The 20,790-nt window shown below is 42.0% G+C and overlaps 1 protein-coding gene across 1 annotated transcript in view; it reads left to right on the forward strand.

Annotated features, from left to right (window-relative positions):
- exoc6b (exocyst complex component 6B) overlaps positions 1–20,790 on the forward strand; it is a 110,746-nt gene that overhangs the window by 1,382 nt on the left and 88,574 nt on the right. The window contains exons 2-6 of the mRNA XM_027287710.1: positions 17,641–17,806; positions 17,889–17,936; positions 18,020–18,110; positions 18,259–18,304; positions 19,801–20,005. Coding sequence (XP_027143511.1) covers positions 17,641–17,806; positions 17,889–17,936; positions 18,020–18,110; positions 18,259–18,304; positions 19,801–20,005 — 556 coding nt within the window. The remainder of the gene's footprint in view (positions 1–17,640; positions 17,807–17,888; positions 17,937–18,019; positions 18,111–18,258; positions 18,305–19,800; positions 20,006–20,790) is intronic.

A 20,790-nucleotide genomic window follows, 5' to 3' on the forward strand; every position in this document is an offset into this window, starting at 1 on the left:
CCTGACAGTTGCTTTCTAGAACCTGACAAGATCTTTAGAGAACCTGACAGTTGCTTTAAAGATTCGTTAAGAACCTGACAGATGTTTTTCAGAACCTAGGCTGCTTTAGAGAACCTGACAGATGCTTTCTGAGAACCCGTTGGATGCTTTAGAGAACCTGATAGGATGTTTTTAGAGAACTAGATAGATGGTTTAGAGACCTGATGGGATGTTTAGAGAACCGAATGGATGTTTTAGAGAACCTGATAGATGTTTTTAGAGAACCTGACAGATGTTTTAAGAGAACCTGACAGATGCTTTAGAGAACTGACGATGTTTCTAGAACCCGTTGGATGCTTTAGAGAACCTGACAGATGTTTTAGAGAACCTGACAGATGTTTTAGACACGTATAAGCATTCACAAACATAATATATGATGGATAATGCAGTGTTACCAGTCCAGCTGTAGGTCTCATTCATTGTGTACAATGAGGGCTTGACACTCCTTGATATATCTTTAGCTGCTGTAGCCACCACAACTCCTCCTAACCGACCTGAGCGATAAACACAAGGGCAAACCAGACACACACAGAGCCCTCAGCCACCACAAACAACCTCACCCCCTTCAGCTGGAGGCAGCGACACGCTGAGCGGAATGTAAATTAGTTAGCCGAGGTAGCTGCCGAGCTTCAAGTTGCTTAAAATCCTCCGGTCAAGTTGACAACTTTAGCACACAAAAACAAAAAAAAAGGCTAAAGGGTTAGGCCACCCCGCACCGCCGGGACACACAGTGCGGGGTTCACAGCACACACTCACCGAGGTGTGAGCTTTAAGCTGCTTGTTTTTGTTTTAATGTTTGCTAAAGTTAGCACCCGGCTAGCTGTCCGATAATGGACACAGCGCCGTTAAAGTTTTGAGCAAGCTCCCGGGAGTTGTAACCGGAGCTAGTCGCGGCTAGCCGCGCTCACCCACACTCCCACCCCGCCGGTGACGCTGTTGGTTCGGCTTTCTCCTCCCGGGAGGAGCTCCCCGGAGGTGGGGTTAACTCACCGGAGGGTCGGCCCGATACAGTTGGTGTTCCTGTACTCTCGATCCCGCAGGATACGCTCGTGTTCGGCGGCTGCTCCACACTCGCCATCCTGCATGTTGCTCTGGACGGTTCCGAGCTGAGCTGAGCCGAGCCGAGCCGAGCCGAGCTGACTGGCTGGGCTCGTGCGTCATGCAGCAGGAGGGAACCGGAGGGTTGGCTCGATGTCTCATCACGAGCAGCCCGAGCGAGCGGAGTTTACCCTTTGTTGTTGGAGGAGGGACACACTCCTGTCACTGTACAATGTTATATGTTATTATATTTAATATTATTATGTTTAGTTCAAACAAAAGGCGATTTGATGAGTGGAAATGTAACTGTTTTATTGAACCAAGTTTATTTTAAATGGATAAACTTTAATATTAAGTTATGAAGTTGATTAAACATTCCTACTGACATATCTGGGGTAACAGAGGGTTTCATCAAAAAAAATACTTTAATATTGTTTTATGCATTATTGTTTACGAGAATTTTTAAAGTAGAACCCTTGAATAAGGAAGACTGGATTCAAACTATCAAAAACCAGGGATGTCAAAGTACGGCCACGGTCAGATTTTCTTCGAGAACTGACGGATCTTGAAAACCTGACGGATGTTTTCTAGAACCTGACGATTTTTAGAGAACCTGACGGATGTTTCTAGAACCTGACAGATGCTTAGAGAACCTGACAGATGTTTTAGAGAACCTGAAGGATGTTTTAGAGACCTACGGTGTTTCTAAACCTGACAGATGCTTTAGAGAACCTGACAGATGTTTTCTAGAACCTGACGAATCTTAAGAACCTGATGGATGTTTAGAAGACCTGACAGATGTTTTAGAGAACCTGACAATGTTTTAGAGAACCTGATAATTTAGAGAACTTGATAGATACTTAGAGAACCTGACAGATGTTTTAGAGAACCTGACAGATGCTTAGAGAAACCAGGATGCTTTAGAGAACTTGATGATATCTTAGAGAACCTGACAGAGAACCTGACAGATGTTTTAGAGAACCTGACAGATGAACCTTGAAGATTTTTTAGAACCTGACAGATGCTTTAGGAGAACCTGATGGATGCTTTAGAGAACCTGTTTTATTGAACCAATAATATAAGTTTATTTTAAATGGAACTTAATTTAAGTTAGAAGTTCATTAAACCAGTGACACTAGGAACAGAGGTTATAATCAAAATAAAATACTTTATAGTTTATTGTCTTATTGTTAGAGAAATTTTTAAAAGGAACCCTTGAAATAAGGACAGACTGGATTCAAAGTATCAAAAAACCAGGGATGTCCAAAGTACGGCCCACGGTCAGATTTCTTTCGAGAACCTGACGGATGTTTTTCTAGAACCTGAGACGGATGCTTTAGAGAACCTACGGATTTTTTCTAGAACCTGGCGGATGCTTTAGAGAACCTGACGGATGTTTTCTAGAACCTGATGGATGCTTTAAGACTGACGGATGATTAGACTGACAGATGTTTAGAGAATCTGACAGATTTAGAGAACTTGATAGATACGTTAGAGAACCTGACAGATTTTTAGAGAACCTGACAGATGCTTTAGAGAACCTGACAGATGAAACCTGACAGATTTTAGAGAACCTGACAGATGCTTTAGAGAACCTCACAGATGAACCTGACAGAGTTTTAGAGAACCTGACAGATGCTTTGAGACCTCGCAGATGAAGAACTGACAGATGTTTTAGAGAACCTGACAGATGCTTTAGAGAACCTGACAGACGTTAGAGACCACAGATGAACCTGACAGATGCTTTAGAGAACCTGATGGTGCTTAGAGAACCTGACAGATGCTTTATGAGAACCTGCACAGATGAACCTGACAGATGCTTTAGAGAACCTGAGGATGCTTTAAGAGAACCTGACAGAATGCTTTAAGGAACCTGTTTAATGAACCAATAAAATATAAGTTTTATTTTAAATGGATAAACTTTAATATTAAGTTATGAAGTTGATTAAAACATTCCTACTGACATATATATCAAAAATAAAAATACTTTATATTGTTTTATGTCATTATTGTTACAAGATTTTTAAAGAGAAGAAACCCTTGATAAGGAAGACTGGATTCAAAGTATCAAGTTTAAGTTGGATTTATTATTCTTTGTCAAGAGGAGAGTTTAACAGTGCAACACACAAGAAAAGGCTCCTCGAGGAGCGTCTAACTAACATTTGGTTCTTATACATTGATCAAAAACGGGCTGTCTCGGACACCTCCCCACTGTTACAGATAATACATCACAACTTCCTTTGGTTGGTTTTCTGTCTAATAGAGACTATATTTATATCCACTGGTACTCCCCTAGACTGTGTCTCCTGTCCTTGACTACTCATTTATAATTGCCTCTCCCTTGCCAGCCTCAGTAATCAGAGGCCCCTAAGGGAAGTATGCGAGACATGGTAAAGACAGGATACACACACTATCTATATGAGTTAAAAAAACATCTGCACCCCAGTATAATCCTAATTTTAGAACAATTATATACACTGACTTGAAGTTTTAAAAAGTACCTAGATATTATTATTTAGCATTTGTGACTTTTCTTCACACAGTAACACATATTGCACATTTCTCCTTTCTTACTTTGCACTAAATCAACACTGTCCAATTTGCTGTATATACTTTTGTACAATGTATTTTATTTACTATTGCTATTTGATATTTTATTATGTATAGTTTGTTCTTATATTTATTCTTAAGTTTATCGTCACTGTGTGTAATGCTGCTGCTGCACTGAATTTCCCAGCTTGGCATAAATAAAGTATATCCATCTTGCCACATTTATACTGTTTTCTACTTTAGATTTGACGATTTTTTCAAATATCTTTTAACTTGTGTATTTTTTTATATTTTATATTTCATGGATTTCTTCTGTTATGTCCTGTACATATGGCAGAATTGACAATCAAGTTGACTTGACTTGTATTATTATTTATTTTATGAATAAAAAAAATAAATAAATAAAAACACACACAGGGTGTCAATGAGCTCCCCTCCAATTAGTTTCTGAAATCCAGTCCAATGTTTATCAGATTACCGGAAACAAAAAGTGGGGTGACTGGCCATTTCAAGACACCCTTTTCAACTCTAAAAATGACCCAACACTTCCTGTCAATTTTTCAAAATAAAATCAAATCACGTACCACTCACATTTAATAATGATTAAACAAAATCAAATTGTATCCAGTGTTATTTAAAAATAATAATCAGTTATAATTATGTCTATAATTATTATAGTTGCCTTTATTAAAATGACATTAAAAAAAATCACATGCTTTTATTTTGTAGGCAAACTCGTATCACATCTGGTGTTCTTCTTGCAAAAAAAACCTGTGTGATTTAACACTTGTGGTGAACCTGCTGCGGAAGGGAAAGAAGCAGAAAAGTTCAGATGGAGGGAAATGTTCATTTCAGAGAGAGTGCAAGACATGCACTGAGTCTTTGTGGGTGTGGATTCATGTGACATGAAGGATGAGGAGTCAGGAGTGTTCTTCATAGTCTGGCTGAGTTCAGCACTGGTTTGCACATTTGCTACTGAAAAGGATCAGAGTCCATCAATGACACGAACGGAAATGAAGGAAAATGTACTGACAGTTATACTTTATTGTGCCAGCTTATGTAAACTTTTTTATGTGTGTGTTTGGCCTCTTCTCTTACACGCCGATAGAGTGTAAATTGGACTATAAAATATAGAAAGTAGTAAAAGTTAAGAGTAAAAAGCACTCCATTTTCACAGTCAGTGTTGTTATTATAACTGATGCATTAATAAGTAGCATTACATATTGGTACAGGACATATTTGATATACTTTTGCCCACTTTAATGTCAGATTTTGTGAACTTATTTTACATTATCTATTTCTCTCTCTCAGCCCAAAAAGAAGTGATAAACTCAGCAGATAACTGTGTGGATGGGCTCTCTGCGGCCTCGGAGGGCCAGCGGGGCCCTGTCCTATGCTGAAGGGTCACAGAGTTGTGCTTCGGTCCGACCTTGGCAACCTGAGGGGAAAAGTGGCCTTGCTCTCTGGTGGGGGTCGGGCATGAGCCGGCACATGGGGGTTGGACTTTTTACATTTTAAAAATAGAGACATGAAACAGAGATCTTTGCTCTTGTTTCTCATATTTCCCTCTCCGTCCCCGGTGTCTTCAGGTTATGTTGGTGCAGGTATGCTGGTCAGCAGCCGTAGCAGGTGGATATTTGCATCTCCGCCCCTGCCAGCATCTTAGCTGCTATTCTCTCCTTGCACAATGCAGGTAAAGCACTTTAAGAGGCTTGTTGTGTGTCATCCAATTGTCCATATTTAAATTATGTACAGCACAATAAAAAGGAATAATGTTTCTAAGACTCAAAAGGGATTAACATTCCCTGCTGAGCATAATTAAATAATTGACAATTAATTGAAGACTAACAACCTCCTCCCTGCTCAGGAGCCCCGGAGTCCTTCTGATTGTGAAGAACTTACACCGGGATCGCCTCAACTTCGGGCTGGCCGCAGAGCAGGCCCTAACCCTGGAGTGGCTGTCGACCATGCGTGATAGTTGCTGGAGGACTGCGCCTTCGATCAACCAGTAAGCTGGGAGGAGAGGCTTGTTGTGGCACCATCTTCATACACAAGGTGAACAACGACAATTTTATGCGTACGTGTTTTAGAGCAGTTCCAAAAAGAGTGGATTGTTTATGATTGTTTATGAAAAGTGCACTTGCCGTCTTGATACGGCCTCTAAAAATCTCGAACACTTTCCGTCAGCTGGCAGGTGCCTTAGCAGAAGAGGCTGCTCATTGGATCAGATGTTTCCCAGGTAACAGAGGTTTTAAAAGGGATTGGTGAGTTTTTTTTCACTCCGTTAAGCTTTGTAGAAACACTGGGATACTTTTCTAATAATGTTGTTGGTTTATGCCCTATAACAGGTACACTGGGGGTGAGTTTGTCTCCATGTAGCGTTCCAGGCTGCCTGCCTTCTTTTGATCTGCCACCGGAAGACATGGAGCTAGGGACTGGGTGAGGGATGATAAAGAAATGGGAGAAGGAGGAAGAGTGTTGTGTCTAGATGGTAACCTAGATATGTTACCTGTTGTTTCTGCAGCTGGGAGAAGTTTGGCTTCAGGTCTTTTAGCAGGAAAGCCACTCTTTGTGTCTGTGTGAAACAAAACTCAAACATTGACTTATTATTTTAACCCCAACTATGATTTTCCCTCAAAATGTAGTTTTGTGCCTACATCTAACCTAGTCAACGGAATTGTAACATTTAGTCCATAAATGTTTCATTGCCATTCAAATCTGTGAAGAAAAACCCAAATATCTGCTAAATTCCTTAGTGACGCATATCTAAGAAGGACCGAACTTGTAGAGACATGTAGAATACTCTTTTCTCAATGCTGACTGGTGTTTTTTTTCCATCTTCTCCAGGAATATCCACGGTGAAGCTGGAATCCAAGGTCAAAGGTGACTCCAGATTCAGCCAGTGCCAACCTGAATCCATAACTCATACGACTGCTGTCACCATTTTCTGTGCATATTTAAACTTGTCGTTTCCTTTTCAATCAGGTGGCATCCGCAGATAAGGTGGGAAGACCATGATCGATCACATGACCAACCCTGACAGCCAATCACATCTGCCACTTAAGTCCGGTCCTCCAAGTTTAGTGTCTTATTTCTCTATTCATGTTGACTTTTTAAACGTATGCAGCCTTTTGTATTGAACACAGTCTTTCTTTTTTATAACAGGAGACAGTGTGGTTGTGTGCGTGAACAACCGCGGAGCTCTGTCTTGTCTGGAATGGCTGTGGTTACTAGAGCGGCCATCATTTGTCTCGGTAACTATGGCTACATTTACTCATCTCGATCATATATAAACCATATTAAAAACCTACAGGAGTTTGCGGACAGTGAACGGGGTTTCTACGATTTACAAGAGAGTCGCCGGGGTGGAGGTCGCCAGGGGTGATGATCCGGGTCATTCATTGACATCACTGGAGATGGCTGGTGTTCGCTGACCCTGATGAAGGCCAACCAGGAAAACACTTAGACTGTTTGGTGAGCGTGCAACAGACATCACACCATTTTGAGATCTCATTAACATAATGCAGCCACCAGCTCCTTACACATACTAGAACTGGCTCTGTCATACAGTAATAAATCCACATACCAAGCCACTCATAAATGCATTAATCTCAATTGTTAATCAGAGATGTGAACAAAACAACAAAACGGAAATGAGGAACTAACAAAAATGTCCTGCCCAATGCCTTAAAGTCACATGGTCCCTCACAGGACGATAGATGCACACAGACCAACATACACGCTAATATGATTTAATGATTGGTCTATCCCATCTACGTAGACGCAAGACCACGCCCCCGCCTGGCCGGGCAACTGTCAGCGTGTGTGGTGAAGTGGACGCACTACAATCACAAACCCTGACGCCAACGAGCACACCACCACAGAGGCCGACCCACTCTGAAGGTTAGTTTCCAAGGTGATCTTGGGTCAACTGCCGCAGGGCAAATCAGCACACTAAAATTCATGTATTAGAGCCAATATGTTGGTCTGAATTTAGGGCCCTAAATCGACGACAACCCTTTTGTAAAGAGAAGCTGTCCCTTTCAAGGAATTGAATTGCTCAAGCAGCCATCTGGTGGCCATGAGAGGAACTAATTAATTTTCCAACTGTCAGGTTGTGTGTTATTATAAATTGACACAACCAAATAATATTTGAATCATCAAGTACGTCCCTCCGGGAGGCGGCCCCGGGGAAGACCAAGGCACGCTGGAGGGACTTCTCTAAAACATCTGTCAGGTTCTCTAAAACATCTGTCAGGTTCTCTAAAGCATCTGTCAGGTTCATCTGTCAGGTTCTCTAAAGCATCCATCAGGTTCTCTAAAACATCTGTCAGGTTCTCTAGAACATCTGTCAAGTTCTCTAGAACATCTGTCAAGTTCTCTAGAACATCTGTCAGGTTCTCTAGAACATCCGTCAGGTTCTCTAAAACATCTGTCAGGTTCTCTAAAGCATCTGTCCGGTTCTCTAAAACATCTGTCAGGTTCATCTGTCAGGTTCTCTAAAGAATCTGTCAGGTTCTAGAAAACATCCATCAGGTTCTCTAAAACATCTGTCAGGTTCTCTAAAGCATCTGTCAGGTTCTCTAAAACATCTGTCAGGTTCTCTAAAAGATCTTTCAGGTTCTCCAAAACATCTGTCAGGTTCTCTAAAGCATCTGTCAGGTTCATCTGTCAGGTTCTCTAAAACATCTGTCAGGTTCTCTAAAGCATCTGTCAGGTTCTCTAAAACATCTGTCAGGTTCATCTGTCAGGTTCTCTAAAACATCTGTCAGGTTCTCTAAAGCATCCGTCAGGTTCTAGAAAACGTCCGTCGGGTTCTAGAAAACATCCGTCGGGTTCTAACAAACATCCGTCAGGTTCTAGAAAACATCCGTCAGGTTCTCTAAAGCATCCGTCAGGTTCTAGAAAACATCCGTCAGGTTCTAACAAACATCTGTCAGGTTCTAGAAAACATCTGTCAGGTTCTCTAAAGCATCCGTCAGGTTCTAGAAAACATCCGTCAGGTTCTAACAAACATCCGTCAGGTTCTAGAAAACATCTGTCAGGTTCTCTAAAGCATCCCTCAGGTTCTCTAAAGCATCCGTCAGGTTCTCGAAAGCATCCGTCAGGTTCTCGAAAGCATCCGTCAGGTTCTAGAAAACATCCGTCAGGTTCTAGAAAACATCCGTCAGGTTCTCTAAAGAAATCTGACCGTGGGCCGTACTTTGGACATCACTGGTTTAGACTGTTGTTCCATAATTTAGTGGAAACTGCACTTAAGAGGCTGAATGACTTTCCTGTTCGTTCGGGGGTGTTGGTGCCAGGCTTACATTGGCTTCACATCCCATTAAGCGGGGAGGATATGTCCATGATGCAGCATTACTTTAGCTTTTTTTGGACCTTAAATGGGTCACAGCTCCTGTTTTTTTTTCTGCTCAGCCTTTCATGTGAAGGACACTGTAATATATGCCAGACCGATGAAAATCTGCATGTCATTTAAAAAAAAAATCACCTCGATTTGTTTCTTTCCTCTCAGAAGAAAGCGTGTCCTTGACCAGCGGTCTTTGAACTGATTGTCCAGAGAGGAAATAGGTAATGAATGGACAGGGAAATGCAACAGAGGAACTGGGCTATTGAAGGGCTTGTTAAAGGAGTGCGTTTCCCACTGTGTTTATCGTTTTCTCCAAATAGTAACACCTATTTAAGCTTGTTATTTAGGCCAATTACTGTGCCCGACGGGGAGCCCAGAAAGAAGAGTGTTAAGATATTTGACAACTTTGCGCGACACCTCTGGCTGCCTCCGAATGTGCTCGATGGCACGGAGAGCGACTCAAGCTGGCATGAATATTATTTTTCTGTCCATACACTCACATAGCTGTGTGATGTTTCATCCCTTCCAGCTTCCCATCCGCCTCTGTCTGACCGTGACCGACTGTCAGTGTTTCCACTTCAAGCGCTCACACTCTTAAAATACCGTATAATAGCGCAGTCTATGTTTGGAGCTGTCCGCGACATCATTAGCTATATTTAGCTCAAAGGGGTGTTTATGAAACAGAGATAGGAAAATATATCAAGTGATGAAGGATGCGACTGTTAGAGACAGTGTCCATAAAACGTTCCCTCTTTGTAGAAACGTACTAGGACAATACAAGCAGTGCTGTTTTTATCCTTCATCGACCAAAATTCCTCTCGTGTTACGCAGGTGTTCTGCAGAGATGGCAATGTTCACGGGATGAGTAGAAATCTTTCTGCTGGCTGCATTTTCCTTTAGTTTGTCAGTTTATGAAACCAAAGATCAGCATAACAAAACAATATATAACTTCATATCAACTGGACATACATGTAGACATACATGTAGCTGTAATCAGACAGTGTTTTGTCTTTTTACTTGATAAATGCCTAAAAGCATCTCTACAGTATGTGGAAGTTAACTAAGGGATGTAAGATGTTTTACTTCAGAGCTGAAATGAGAAGTCAGTTAATCAGTCCATTGACTAGTTGAGCAGTCGATTGAATGTTGCTGGTCCATTGGTGGTGGTGCTGCTGCAAAAACGCAGGTTTTTCCATTTATTTGAGTAGTGGTGGTGGGTCTAGTTGCGGCAGTGCAGGCCAAAAAATGCAGCAACCTGCGGTGGAGAAGTTAAGCGAGAAACCTTTTGTGTTCTGGCTTTGTTTATTTCATGAACCAGCTTCTAAATCTGAGTCGGACTTGCTGAAAAATAGTGACATTAAGAAGTTGGTTTAAGAAAGAGAGAGCGAGCAGTGGTTGAGAGATGCAGACAGTGAATGAGAGTGAGCGAGCGCTGGCATCGATAAAGCCGGTTAATCAGAGAAATAAAAACTTATTTTCTGAACTGTTAGAACTGTGGATATTTTCAAACATGATTCGAATGTTCCACCTCCTCCAAACCAGTTTGCAGGAGCAAAAAACTCTTCAAACAGCCAGGAAAATCAGGTTGGCAGTCAGAGTTGGAGGTGTGTGTACAGTATGTGTTAGTGTGTATGCAGCAGTGTGCAGGTTGAGGCCGGCTGCAGCATTCCTCCCTGACAGCAGAGGAACTCTGGATAGATCTGACAGGAGCAGGGCCCGATCAGTCAGCCAACTCCCTCTAGTTACAGACATTCACCTACAGACGGAAAACGCCTGGGTCAACCTCTGTGTCCCCCAATAAGCAACTGTTAAATATTGTTAGACAGTATTTGTATACTACTATGTGTTGCCAGAAAAAAAACTTCTTTACCCACAGCAGCTCTTTATGTTTGAGTGTTCAGTCGTCGTTTTCTCGTCTTTCTGTATTTGTTACGGCCAAAGATGTAGGTGTGGAGGCTTTAAATTAATGCTGAAACCATTAAATGACCAATTGATTAGTTGGTCAAGAGAACATGTCAGCTGTTGGTCGGACAGAACAAGCATCATTTTTTGACATGTAGATGTTGCATCGTGAATATCATGGTATCAGAATCAGATTTTCTACTTCTTAGATGCTGTAGATTCTCTAAATTATGAATCATACACCTCACTTCAAGAAGTATTAAATCTGGGGCAACTGGTTGTAGATCCATGAAGACATTTTGTTGGTAGGATTCAAAAATTATATTCAGGAAGGAGTCTCTGTCTTGCTGTTTTCATTTTTCCCTCTGTGAATTTCTCTCTGCTTCTTAATGGTCAGCAAGGGAGTTATCAGCAATTATCCCGGGAAACCCACTCGCATTACAGTCCACATAAACGCAGCGAAGCAGTTTCAGGATAGAGATGCTGATGATCACAGAAAAGTTGTGGTTACAAAAACGAAAGAGTGGCGTCGCTACAAAACTAGACAGATGACGGACAGTGAGGTGTATGAATCCGTGACAGAGCAGTTCAAAAAGGCAGTGTCACAGCGAGAAGAAACATCTGCGCTTCGGACAGCGGACAGATTTAGCTGCAAAACTGCAAACAAGTGCAAGAAAATGTATTGATCAATACAAAGACAAAGCGTGTGATTGTTGACAGGACAAGATGCAAAAAGGCCTTGTAGATGCAGTTCTGTAAGATGCACTGTATTTAACTCAAACTTAACTTCAAATATCTCTTTTGCTTGGTTGTATTTCTTTAACATACTGAAACTTTAACGTTTTCACCACTTCAGTTCTGCCCACTTGATAATTTCTTGTATATTGATCCCTTAGAGTATCTGTAGAAATGAAAACAATTGCCAGTCACCAGTACCCAGAAAAGTAGCAAGTTTAAGTTACTATTGGAAAGTTCAGTTTATAGCGACATGTAACAGAAAAGGTGCATTAAAGAACACAATGAAGAAGCTAGAGCCATTATTTTGTTATTAATTCCACCTGTAAGGAAATCGATATTAACATTGTTGAAACGCCAAGACAGAACATGAAAATATTAGGACATTTTCCATGGAGTTTGTGTTGCTAGAATCCCAAGATTGAGTTTGACCGATTCATCAGTTTGGACAATTAATCGACGTTGATAGATAGTTACCAGAGAAAATTGCAGCCTTCACTACCTACATGGAGACGCACTGTACAATCAGTGCCTGTAAGCACACACGCCATTATGTCACACCCACAAGTCAACTCTGGAAATACCTTTGCATCTCAAACCAAAAAGGATGCACCAGTGGAAGAGGTAGGTAGAATAGTTGATCTGCTTCCCAACATCTGGCAACAACACCAAAAATCTGTAATTCATATTTCACCCGTTCTACAGATTGTGATTATTCTCCATCTCCATCTTTTAACTTAATTAATCTGTGGACCCACCATCAAATTGCCAGGCTATTCCCTGGAACTGACAGTTACACACTGGCTGGACTACCAGAGGTAAAACTCTGGAGTTGTCGAAGAAGCAGTAAGCTTGAATGCCCGATGCAAGAGGCGCCACGTGCTTAGTTTCGTTGATAGTTGCGAATGGTTGCATGTCTTGTTTTTGTATTTTTCTTTGCTTCCTGGGATCCTGAAGGGTTTTTGTTGAAATGACTTGTTCATTGTTAGTTAAACTGTGGAGTTTGTATTGACCACTGACTGTCTAATACACTGTGGTGAACTTTGAATTCTGATGTCCTTCTTGTTGCCTCCTTGGAGCCTTTTGAAATACCTGGTTGTTAGGGGCCATTGTAGGGTTACTATAATTTGTCCGGCATGTACTCTTTACTGTGTGGATGAATGTAGACTTAGACGTCCATTTCAACAGTTCTAATAGAGTAAAATATCTGCTGATTAATTGGCTACTACTCTAAAATGTCATTATTATATCAAACTTTAAAAATCCACCATCGGTCATCCTCAATTGATTGACTTGAACCCTGTGTGCATTGTTCTTTGCCTGTTGCTGATTGTGTGGCTGCTGTGCGTTGCTTCAGAAATAGCTGAATATGTCTCAACCCTTTCTTATCTGTGCTGGTCTGTGCTAGAGCTCGTTCCAAGGTGTGCTGTATGTTGCGTTGGCTAATCTAATCAGTCAGCTCCAGTCATGCCGCTGCAGGCAAGGAGAGCTCAATAACTTAAAGCTCCATCTTTGTGTGTGTGTGGAGCTCCACCCTGTGTTTAACAGCGTGCAGCTGGCAAATTTCGTCAGATTTAGCCATTAATGACAGGGAACCTCTGTGTGTGTGCTCATTATGTGGGTTTTTGACTATATGGCTGTGGGAAATGCTTGTTTCTGATTGGTTGGCAGGTGGTCATTTAAATCTCATACTCTGGACACTTACGCCACAGTTTGAATCAGTTCATAGTGTATATTAAACAATGGGTAGTCATAGCAATGGCACTGATGCTTCACCATCAGCTCTGGGTACTTTTTAGCTGTACTGTAGGGATTGGTCCAACTCTTTAGTCCAGGCTGAAATATCTCGACTGCTACTACACTACAAGTACTCAATGGATTGTTATGAAGTTTTGTGTACATATATTCGTTGTCTTCAGAGGATGAATCATACAGATAAGACTTTTCCTGTAGTGTCACCTGCAGGTCAACGGTTTTTGGTGATCAGGTCAAAAATCTTTTAAACAACTTTGACTCTTCTTTTTGAGCTTGAAGATTTATTGTTCAACAGTTAGGCAAAAAATTCTCCAGGGTCCAACTTTTTGCTTTGCGAAGCTTTCGGTCATCTCGTGGTTGAAGTCGCTCAGTTGTCATGGAGAAGATTTAGTGGTGGTTTATGGTTGTAACCACTGATGGTCTTGTTCTCATTGATCTTTCTTCGACCGACCACCAAGTCCTGGTCAGTGACCCTCTCCCCAGTCGATGCTCTTACTGGCTTTGGTTACATGTGGTATCGTATACCACTCCTGTCCTGGCCTTAGGGTCTTCCAGCAGCACTCTTAAGGTGTTGAATGGTTTGTAAGTGCAGAAACCTTATGACTTAAAGGACTTATCATGTCTCTGGTGGTGTCTGTCTTAATTTGGGTTGGGTTTGTCCTGAGTCCTCTCTCCTCTGGTTTTACCCATGTTGCCTAGCTCTGTGTGGAATATTCTCATATTTGTGACATGTAGCATGGCCTGAGTACTTCTGGAGGGACTGTAGGGAGTAAGTTGCCACAAGCTTGCTACAGCCCACACACACCCAGCTGAGTCATCAGTCTACACTTATGAAGACACACACACACACACACACACACACACTCATTCATACACGTTCAGGGGTTGGTGTGTTTGAATGTGGTTTAAATCCTATTTAGCCAGCTGTCAAACAGCCAGCAACACGTCCACAAAGGTCCTTCGATGGAAGACACACACACACACACACACACACACACACACACACACACACCGACCGGCAGCTGTTAACAATGATGTCATGACTCGGCACATTGCTTGAACAACTTCGTGTCTTCGTGTCAGGGCTCCTTGCTTTCAAACTTTTCCTTCCCTAAACCCGTCCAACCAGAGACGCTCGCTTCTAACAGAAAAAGAACTGACACTTCACATCAGTTTTATCATGATTTAATGTTATTTGAGAGCGGGCCGCTTCCTGTATTACAATATCTGACAGTGCACAAGCATTGGGTGACAGGATGGGATGAGAGTCAGCAATGGTAGATTGCTCCCATGGGGTTGGGAGTGAGGAGGAGGTTAAGCATCACAGGATCTTGTTCCTGTCATATTGAAAGTACATATTGGAGGTTGTATCAGAGTATATTGGTGGAGAGGGAGCTGAGCAAAGCTTTCAGTTTGGCAGTTGATCTATGGTTCAGGCCTCACCTGTAGTCATGAGCTTTGGGTAGTGGCCAAAGGAAAGAGATTCCGGACACAATTAGACGAGCTCGGAGCTCGGACATCCACAGGGAGATCGGAGTAGAGCCACATCTCCATCTGAAAGCAGAGCAAGCTGAGGTGGTTTAGGCATCTGATTAGGATCCTCTAGTGTTTCTTCCTCTGGAGGTTTTCCAGGTACATCCAACTGTGACAAGACCCTGGGGCCGACCCAGAACTTGGTGGAGGGAACACTCTAGGATCCCACAGGAGGAGCTGGAAAACATAGCTGGGATAGAGGGATGTCTGGAATACCCCGTTTTAACCTGCGCACCACAAGAGGGAAATAGACTCATCTGATATGAGAAGATTGATCTCCGCAATGCCCTGAAATGGACTTTTCATCGTGTTCCAGAGTTCATCAAACTGATTTTGTGAATTGACGATTACAGCAGTCTTAGAAGATGGCACAAGACATGCATATACAACTTCAAGATTCAGCTTTTATTAATCTGACAACATTCATATGTCTTATTATTTTACACCCCTGCTGATTTGTTCACTCCGGTTTCCGTGAAGCCATTGACACGTGCTGTTGTTAGAAACAGACATGAGCAAAGAAATGGAGCCTCTCAGCATCGGACAGTACCAGGCACTGTAGTACATGCTTCTCCACGTTACAGAGGAATGAAGTAACCGTTTCTGTTGACCGTAATCATGACTGAAGTATTGAAAGAGCTAATTTGGATTATAATTTGTAATCTACTTAACAGCTAACACGTTGATGAAGTCATCACAGATGTCGTCTGCAATAATTTCCATGTTTATGTGGCTCATTGTTTGTCAGTGCCAGTGTTTGAATAAACTGGACCTTGGTGAACATGCACACACACACACACACATGTGCAAACACACTCATTGTATTAATTTTAGATACATTTCTTGTTTCTATGAATGTCTCTGTTTGAGGTCTGTGCGCTGTGTCGGCCCTGTGAGGCCCATGTGCGTCTAAAGAAAGCAATCTTTGTGGCGTCAGACCTGCTCTCTATTGTACAAGTGGGGCATTTCCTGGTCAACAGGAGGAAGGGCGGTGGATTCAAGCCATACACAGGTGTGTGTGTGTGTGTGTGTGTGTTAGCTGTTTTTGGAAGGGGGAGAACACAGGAAGAACTGTGATCACTATTACAGAGAAGGCTTGGACAAAGAAATACTCACATGTTATTTTCTACATCTGTGGACTCATGAGAGCGGTTACATAAACACTTTGGAAGCAGGAACAAAATTCATTCTTCAAGTTCTTCATTGTATTTTGATAAACAAGTAGACGTCACACAACAGTTTTATAATCAAGAGAGACATATTTGATTTTGTGATGAAAAGCTTAGCTTCTTATTTGGGTTTTACAGTGTTCTTGATACTCCAAAGTGCCATGTAATGTTTCCTGGGTTCATGGGTGGAACTGCAAGTATCGTCTTCTGCTTCAAATCTTCTTTTACTTCAAACTATCTTCTTCAAATCTTCAAACCGTTTTCTTCAGATCTTCAAACCGTTTTCTTCAAGTCTTCTTCAAATCTTCAAATTTTCAAACCGTCTTCTTCAAATCTTCTTCTTAGTTTGTGGAAGCTTTCACACAACATCGGGCTCATAAGGAGCTTTTTACTGATACAGAAGAGCTCAAATTTGCCTTAATTTATTGGTTGAATAACTGTCTGTGTAGTGTTTTATTGGACAAACTCTCCTTCATCTTCTTCTAAACTAAAGCACACTTATTTTTCTTGCATTGTAACAGTGTATTTTCACATAGTGACTCCATGTAGTATGGGAAAACATTTCTTTTTACACATGACTTACTGTTGACATGCCCCTAAGCAAGGCACTACCCTCGTGGACTGTGGATGGAGCACGGTGGTGCTGGAGTGTTGCAGTATCACCCCCTGGTGGGCAAATTTTATAAATGCATCAATTGAACAGCTGGATGCCTCACTACACCATTCCTTCCTCGTTCCTTCTTTCCTGTCTAGTTGTTAAACAATGCACAGCATTTCTGAAGTGACGATAAGCTCCCTTTATTTATTTTTAGCTTCTCCTCCACCTCCTCATTCCTCTCTTGACACCTTCCTCCGTCTCCCTGATGTAATCACTTTCTCTGTAATAACTTTGTCTGTCTTGAGATGTTTCAATAATTCAGCAAGCTCTCTCGTAACGTAAAGAAATAAAGAGGAAGAAGGTGGATTGTAATGTTTCAGATAATGCAGCATCAAAATGTATGCATGTAGTATGACTGGGTCTTTGCCGATGTATGCACTTGACTTCACTTTTGTGGGTCTTCAACTGTTTGATATGATTCCTGTGTCGGTGGTAAAAGAGAGGTGTTTGAGTCTGGGGATTGGTCTGCGCCATAATTTGTACCGTGTCAGACTTTTCATACCCAAACCACGGACATGCCACAGAAATATACCTTCTTTTAGGTGCGTAGGAGCTTTGCGGAGTCTTTCTACTGTTCAGAATGACATTACTCTGTTTGTGTTGTATTTACTGTCCTCCATGGTTGGTCGTGTGTGCAAATTTCATGGTTGCAGCCTGAATCTCTGATATTTGACCGTAATAAATTGATGTAAAGATGGTAACACCACAAAATACAACGTGTTTTGTCATATCGCACAGCCTTAGCATGTAGAAGTGCAGTAATTAATTGTCAAAATTCATTGAATTATTTAATTATAGCTTGAGATCAAAAGGTTCAGGGGAAGAAGTAGCTTGTTCCAAACTTCGGATAGGTGTATCACAAAATGAAAAGGAACATTTTAAAAGTTAATCTTTTGCATCTTTTTTTCCAGGTCGGTGTACGACGGTCAGGAGCATGGCCTCTTCATGGAGAAGCTGGACGCTCGGATCAGAAACCACGACCGAGAGATCGAGAAGATGTGTAACCATCACTTCCAGGGGTTTGTGGACTCCATCACAGAGCTGCTCAAAGTACGAGGGGAGGCGCAGAAACTGAAGGTAAGTGATGGACGGAGAGGAAAGAGAAACTTCTTTGAATTCTTGATACTTTTCTCTCATACGTTTTTTTTTTCTCTGTCAGAGTCAGGTGACCGACACCAACAGGCGTCTTCAGGATGATGGCAAAGACGTAAGCTGAAACAAATATCGATGCTGAGAATCAGAACGACTTCTTAACTAACTCTCTTCGCCTCCTCTTTCTCCTCTTTTTAGCTCACCGGCTCGATGGAGGAGCTGATACAGTGTCGAGTGCAACAGAGAAACATCGCGACAACCATCGACAAACTGACGCACTGCCTGCCGGGTAACACACACTTGCTTTGGGGCTTAGATTTGAGTCCTTAAATTGTGTTTAACCTGTACTATGACTATGTTTTTTCCTCAAGCAGCTGTAAAAGACGGTCCCTGTTTTTAATCAAACTGTTTTCTTCATCTCTCTTTGCTCTCCCCAGTCCTGGAGATGTACAGCAGACTTCAGGAGCAGATGAGGGCCAAAAGGTGTGTTACTGATTCTGTTTTTTGGGGGTTGCATAACTCACCTTTTAGTCTGAGTATCAAAATCTTGGGTATTTAGTTGACATTTCAGTTATGAAGCGGTTTACTCAATTTTTAGTAAGACATTAACTTGGCCCTGCAACAAGCGAAGGAAAGTTGGAGTGCCGACCATCGGCTATCTGAACTGTATTTTGGGCCATTGAATGGTCAGGAAAGGTGATCCGAAGCAATAGCTGTGGACCCACACTCCTGGACGTAAGATGTTACTTTACTGCTTTTCAAAGCTGATGATGCGAAGAAGAACGACTTCACCGGCTACCCGTAGGATTTAATTCAAATCGCAATTGCTTGCCTACAAAGTAGTCTCCGGTTTTGCACCCACCTACTTGATTGCCCACACAGGCACGTTACCTCCCGACCGTTGCGTTCCTCCAGTGAACGGTGTCGAGCTCTTCCACCCGTACGCTCAGGGCAATCCAAACTTTTCTCGTCTGTTGTTCCCCGTTGGTTGAACGTCCTACCAGTCCCTACCAGATCAAAGAACTCTGAAGACCTCCAGCTCTTCAGAGGCGACCTCCTCTCCAACACTACCAACAACTGGACATGATAAAATTATCCAACTCTAGAAGAGTCACTGGATTTAAACCTTTTTTTTGTAAGTCACTTTGGATAAAAGCGTCAGCTAAACGATTAAATGTAAATAGAAAGTTGTCTTCACTTTGATCTTGTGTGTTTTAAGGTTATTAACCTGAGATCTCACAGATGTCTGATGAATATATAATGATGTTTAAACGTGTTTTCCATTCTGCATCTCCTCTAATATGCATTTGAACATTAAATGTCAGTACACGGTGCACTGTGACTGTTGTTTCGTAGCTTTCAGCCACTAGGTGGAGCAAGAGCGCTTGAAATAATGGCACGGATTGCTTCACTCTGTGTCTTTTTTCCTCCTCCCTGCCCTTGGCCTGACCTGCAGACAGAAGTCTGGTTGGTCATAAATTTGTCGTTTGTTTGTGTGTTTTTCTACTTCTCTCTGTCCTGCGGCTGCTGGGCTCTCAGAGAGCAGAGAGAGGTCAGCCAACAGCGACTGCTCCTGGAGAGAGAAAGTGTGTGTGTGAGAGATGCAGTGGCGTGAAGTGGAGTGAAGTGTTTTGGGGGATATTGTATTGCCAAAGATCCCTGAGGTGTATCTGAGTGTATTTATTTCTATGTGTGCATGCTTGTGTTTATCTTGGTGTGTTTCTGCTTGCTTTTAGTCATGCATCTGACAGCCTGGACATTGTTTTATTGCTGCGTGTCTGTTAGTTTTGCAGATTTTTCCTCCTTTATCCAGAAAGTTATAATCGGCATCTGCAAAGCTACAAAGCTTGGCACGAACAAAACTGAACCAAATCTGCTTTAAAATGAGCTCAAAAGAAATCAATTGAGTGTATGATTGAATAAATACTTTTTTTTTTTAAACTGCTTTGTATTCTTGCATTTGTGCATGTGCGTGTCAGGTACTACCCAGCGCTGAGGACGTTGGAGCAACTGGAGCAGACGTGTCTTCCCAGGGCTGGTGAATACCGGTTCTGCTCCATCATGGCGGAAAACATCCCCAAACTGAGGACACAGATCCGGGACACGGCCATGACTCAGCTGCGAGACTTCCTGGAGAGCATCCGGAAGCACTCTGACAAGATAGGAGAGACCGCCATCAAACAGGTACCTGATTGTACACGCCCAACATGCTCACACAGATACAACCAGACAAAGTCCAACCACTAGAACTCGAGATATAGTCTCTTTTTTTCATATTCAACAGATGAATTTTCTACATTCCTACATAACCCACAATGCAGCCCTGTGGCGGTCGCCTTAAATCGACAAATTCTTGGACGACTTTGACGAACTTTGTCACCCAACATTCTGTCAATCCTTGTCTTAGGATTGGTGATATCGTGTAGTGATATATCAACCTGAGTCCCACCAGTTGAGTAGGTTTGGTACACGTTCCTTATAGAACCAGGTGGATACAAGAAAAATAAGTATCAATAAGTACCGTGACAGTTCAAGAGGGGATAGATTTAGCATGTCCAGTTGTTGGTAGTGTTGGAAAGCAGATCCTCTCTGAAGAGCTGGAGGTTTTCAGGAGGTTTTTGAGAGTGACGCCAAAGATCTGGTAAGAACTGGTAGGACGTTCAATCAACCGGGAACAACAGACCACAAAAGTTTGGATTGTCCTAAGCGTACAGGGGACAGAGCCAGGCGTCGTTCATTGGAGAAAATAACTAATCTATGAACAAATATCATCAAAAGTTTCCAGTAATCCTGAGATAAATGCGTTCTTTCCACCTTTTCCCACAATAGTCCCCCATTCCATCACATCTGAGACACATCTGGGACTTTTTTTTTTCATTAAAAATGAAAAAACAAATGCAGCACACAATCAGAACTGTCAGCTTTGCCTTATTTATGTCTTGCAGCATATTTTTTCTGGGGGAAAAAAA

Source organism: Larimichthys crocea, chromosome XIV, assembly GCF_000972845.2.
Source record: "Larimichthys crocea isolate SSNF chromosome XIV, L_crocea_2.0, whole genome shotgun sequence".
Taxonomy (NCBI): Eukaryota; Metazoa; Chordata; class Actinopteri; family Sciaenidae; genus Larimichthys; species Larimichthys crocea.